Here is a 4514-nt window from a genome sequence, read left to right as displayed (position 1 = left end):
GGAGCGCAGTCGACTTTTGGTTGCAACTTCTATATAGTTATGAATCGGCAGCGCCGTGTTGCCAAGGATTTTGTTATATTCTTTGGTAAGCAGATTGAGTCGGCGAAGATTAGGTGGTGAAATGTCGCTCAGCACTGGTAGCCAATGTGTTTGGTGTAGATTTGATTACTCCAGCGATCATTTTCATGGTGTTATTTAGCTGGACATCTATCTTTTTAACGTGAGCACTGTTGATCCATATTGGGGCGTAGTATTCAGCTATTGAATAAATAAAAGCTAAGCCAAGTGTGACTTAAATGTTCTCTAAATTTAATGTTCTGTCCAAGGTCGCGCCTAGATATTTTGGATGTTTATTGTGGTTGCGTGATGTTTTATCAAAGTAAACGTTAAGGGTTCTTGACGTCAGATTCTTGTTTCCATTTTTGAAAGGAATTTCCCATAACCTCTAGGTCTTCCGTAAGAATCTCTTCAGCTTCTTCTAGTGACTTTGTTTGGGTTAATAAAGCCCAGTCATTATCATAGTCAAACCTTGTTGATGTTGTTGTCGACATGTCTGCGATGTAAAGGCCAAAAAGTAGTGGTGCAAGTACCGAGCCTTATGGCAGACCATTTTTGAGTTTTCTGTGGGTGCTTACTTCGGATCCTATAGTTACTTGAAATACTCTGTCGGTGAGCATATTTTCTATTAATCTAGCGGTTAATTTGCAAAAAATAGTGGATAAGAGTTTATAAATTATTCCTTCTCGCCAGACGGTGTCGAAAGCTGCTGAAAGATCTATGGACGCAGCAGAACTCTTTAGTTTTCTGTGAAAGCCGGCTTCTATATAAGTACAGAGAAATGACACCTAGTCTGTGCAACCTCAATTTGGTCTAAAACCTGCTTGCTCAATTGGTATGGTTGTGATATTTAATACAACAGATGGGATTATATTGCAAATCCCATGAATGTGGAGCCAAGAAGGGTAAGTAATTAAATAGTAATGTTTATTTTCAATCTCAATTAAACTTAGGTACACCTTATGTTACTTTTGATTTTAGTCTAAAAAACTCAATATGTTGGAATTTATCAGGCTATAATACGAATAATAATGAATAATAATGAATAAAGAAGATCTTGTGTTCCAGATGGCATGGATACTACTAGCAAGCATTACCGTTTTCCAAGTCCACGAAATTATATGGATATGTTTGATAAATGGGTGAGTGCTGTTAAAAGCCCTAAATTGTAAATTTATGCGACTAAAATTGTAGTAAAATGCCTTTTGCAGAATTAGGCTTTTATTCACATAAAACTTGACATAAGAATGACAAAACAATTATTTAAATACTGACCTGTTGTTGTCACAACATTAAGAAAACTAAATTATACTACACTTGGCTTGTATTATTAATATTTCTTGTAACACATATAACATTTCTTGTAACATTTTTATAAATAAAGGTTTTATTCTATATTTTATTTTTTAATTTTTTTAATCACTTTGACATTTTAATGGAATGGAAAATAAATATAGTCTCGACATAACAAGAAAACCCAAAAAGTATACGAAAAATATTTATTATCGTATATGATAAGGACTTTTCTTGTTATTTTAGGATTATATCGATTTTCCTTTACTTTCAAATGAGTTCACAATCCTAGGCAATATTACTAAACTTTTGAATTTAGCGTCATGTATATATAGTTACGCTCCCGGTCACTAGGTGATGCGCCAATCATTGTTTTATTCGTTAACACGGAAGTTTCACAGCTAGGTAGTGTGCTATGGCCCAGTAGCACTGTGGATGTACAGAACAGTTCCGAATGACAGCATTAGGATGCTGTAGGACAGCATAGGACTATCTTATGGTAGATAAAATTAAACTGGTGTGGACTGCAAATTATCTTAATGTGAGTAAGTAGAATTATATTTATTAACTTTTTGTACAAACTACTTATTACAACATGTGAATTTGTGAATAATAAAAAACGTGATGTGTTCTTGGATAGTACTAGGTTAATGTCAATGTCAATATTATGTCACTTGCCGACTTGATCCCGTCAGATTGTATGTTGGAACACAAAACGCACAGACATGTGACAGGCTCTATGTGGCTGCACTAAACTAATTTTCTTATTAAATTGTATTTGGTATGAAAATGTCCCAACATACTCCCGGCGTTGAAGTATGCTTCAAAATATAGTAGAAAAAAAGTAAATATTAAAGCAAAAAAAAACTTAGTTCCGAGTTAAAACACTTCGACAATATTAATTTTCTATTGGCAGTGGAAACAAATGTCGTGTAGATCTGGTGATGAGTCTATTGGAAGTTTTAATTTCAGCTACTCGATTTCCTCCATCTTTACCAAGAAATAATTTAATTATCCTTCCCATAATCCATCTACATGGAGGTAGATTGGTATCACGGATGATAACTAAGGATCCGGGTACAATGTTGTTGGTAGAACTGTGGTGCCATTTATGGGATTGGTGTAGCTGGCTGATATATTCTTTGGAAAAGTGATTCCAAAATCTCTGATGCAGCTGTTGAACATGTTGGAATCTGCTCAGTTGAACATGTTGGAATCTGCTCAGTTGATTCACTGGGATAGGTAAGAGATTTGATTCAGGAATGGATACTAAAGGAAGTAATGTCAAAAAGTGGGAAGGAGTTATTGGTTCCAAGTCAGATGGATCTTCTGATTTGGCAAACAATGGTCTCGAATTTAAAATACATTCAATTTGGATAAGCAAGGTGAGAAATTCCTCATATGCCAAATTTATATTCTTAAGCGTTCTTTTCATATAAAACTTCATTTGTTTTACTGCTGATTCCCACAAACCCCCAAAATTTGGGCTACAAGGTAGGGAAAAATGCCAAAATTATATTTTTTGTTAAAGCAAAATCAATTATTTTATTTTGCACATTTAGTCAGACCTTATTTACAACTATGCTACATATCTAAAGGACATTTCCCTATCAGCCATTCATTCCTTATTTTAAAAGTATAGAAGAGTCCTTACTACTTACTTACTTAGTCCTGAGCCTTTCTAACGTTAGGTGTAAGGCTGGTGGGGTTAAGATTTGCACTGTTGTCTCCATGCTATCCGGTCTTGTGTTACATTTCGTGCACTTTCCCATGTCAATCCTTTCTTCTCAACTTCTTTTCTGATTTCGTCTACCCACCTAACTCTTGGTGTTCCTCGTTTGTTTTTCCCTTGCATTCTCGTTTCAAACACTCGTTTTGTTAATCTTTCATTCGATATTCTACACACGTGCCCGAACCATCTTAATTGCCCCTCTACTATTTTTTCGTTTATTGGTTCTAGTTTTAGGTTTTGTCTGATTGTTTCGTTTCGTATTTTGTCTGTCCTCTTTCTGTTTGCTATTTTCCTCAGGAACCTCATTTCCATAGCATTGACTCGAGATTTTTGTCTCCCAGTCAATGTCCATGACTCGCTATTATAGATGATTGTAGGTCTAACTACTGATTTAACGACTGCCGTTTTTACCTTCTCCGGTATTTCTTTTTTCCCCAAAAATGTTGTTTTCATAGTGTTAAATAAGCTTCCTGTTCTTCCCATTCTCTCATTTATTTCCATGTCTTGTTTACAGTTTGATTCAATTATTGCTCCTAGGTATTTAAAATGTTCCACTTGTTCTAGTTGTTTTCCGTTTAATTGTATTGCGTGTGTCTTTCTCTTATTTGAAATTATCATTGTTTTTGTTTTCTCTGTATTTATTTTCATATTTATGTTTCACAGTTCTTCTTCTAGGATTTCAAGGTTGTTCTGTAGGTCTTCTCTGTTTTTGGCTATCAAAATCATGTGGTCTGCAAATAGAAGCTCTGATAGTTGAGTCTGTTTCATTTGCCAGTATCCTAATGTTAGTTTTCTCATTCTTCTCTTGGCTTTCTTTATTGCTTCATCCAGTACCACTGAGAACAGCAGTGGGCTCAACACGCATCCCTGTTTGACGCCTTGACTTGTAGTAAATTCTTCGGATTCCTCGTTGTTGGTTCTCACCGTATTTGTATTATTATTGTACATATCCTTTATTACATCAATTGTTATCCTGTCAACTCCTCTTTCCTTTAATGTCCTCCATACGTCCTTTCTTTGTATTCTGTCAAACGCCTTTTCCAGATCAATAAAGCATATATGTATTTCTCTATTTTTATTGATTACTTTCTCACTTATTTGTCTTATTGTGAATATGTGGTCTTGCGTGCTTCTGTCCTTCCTGAATCCACATTGTGTATCTTCCATAGTTGGTTCTATTTGGGTTTTTATTCTTGTTTCTATTATTCTTGCGAATACCTTCCCAGGAATACTTGATATAGTAATACCTCGGTAATTATTACAGTTTCTCTTGTCGCCCTTTTTGTGTATTGGTAGTATAATGTCTTTCTTCCAGTCCTGTGGCATTTCTGTTCTCTTTATGATATCATTCATTAGTTCTTTCATGCTGTCCACTCCCTCTATTTCCATGAATTTTATCATTTCCGAGGTGATATCATCCTTGCCTGGTGCT

At 35.1% G+C, this 4514-nt stretch overlaps 1 protein-coding gene across 1 annotated transcript; it reads right to left on the bottom strand.

The window, feature by feature from the left end:
- Positions 1 to 2248: 2248 nt before the first annotated feature.
- On the bottom strand, positions 2249 to 2797 carry LOC140436887 (uncharacterized). The gene has a single exon (XM_072526046.1). It carries the CDS (start codon positions 2795 to 2797, stop codon positions 2249 to 2251), a length of 549 nt encoding a protein of 182 aa, XP_072382147.1.
- Positions 2798 to 4514: the final 1717 nt, after the last annotated feature.

The sequence above is a fragment of the Diabrotica undecimpunctata genome, chromosome 1, assembly GCF_040954645.1.
Source record: "Diabrotica undecimpunctata isolate CICGRU chromosome 1, icDiaUnde3, whole genome shotgun sequence".
Lineage (NCBI taxonomy): Eukaryota > Metazoa > Arthropoda > Insecta > Coleoptera > Chrysomelidae > Diabrotica > Diabrotica undecimpunctata.
The sequence above is the reverse complement of the archived record's forward strand: the minus strand, read 5'-3'. Positions and strand labels throughout refer to the sequence as shown.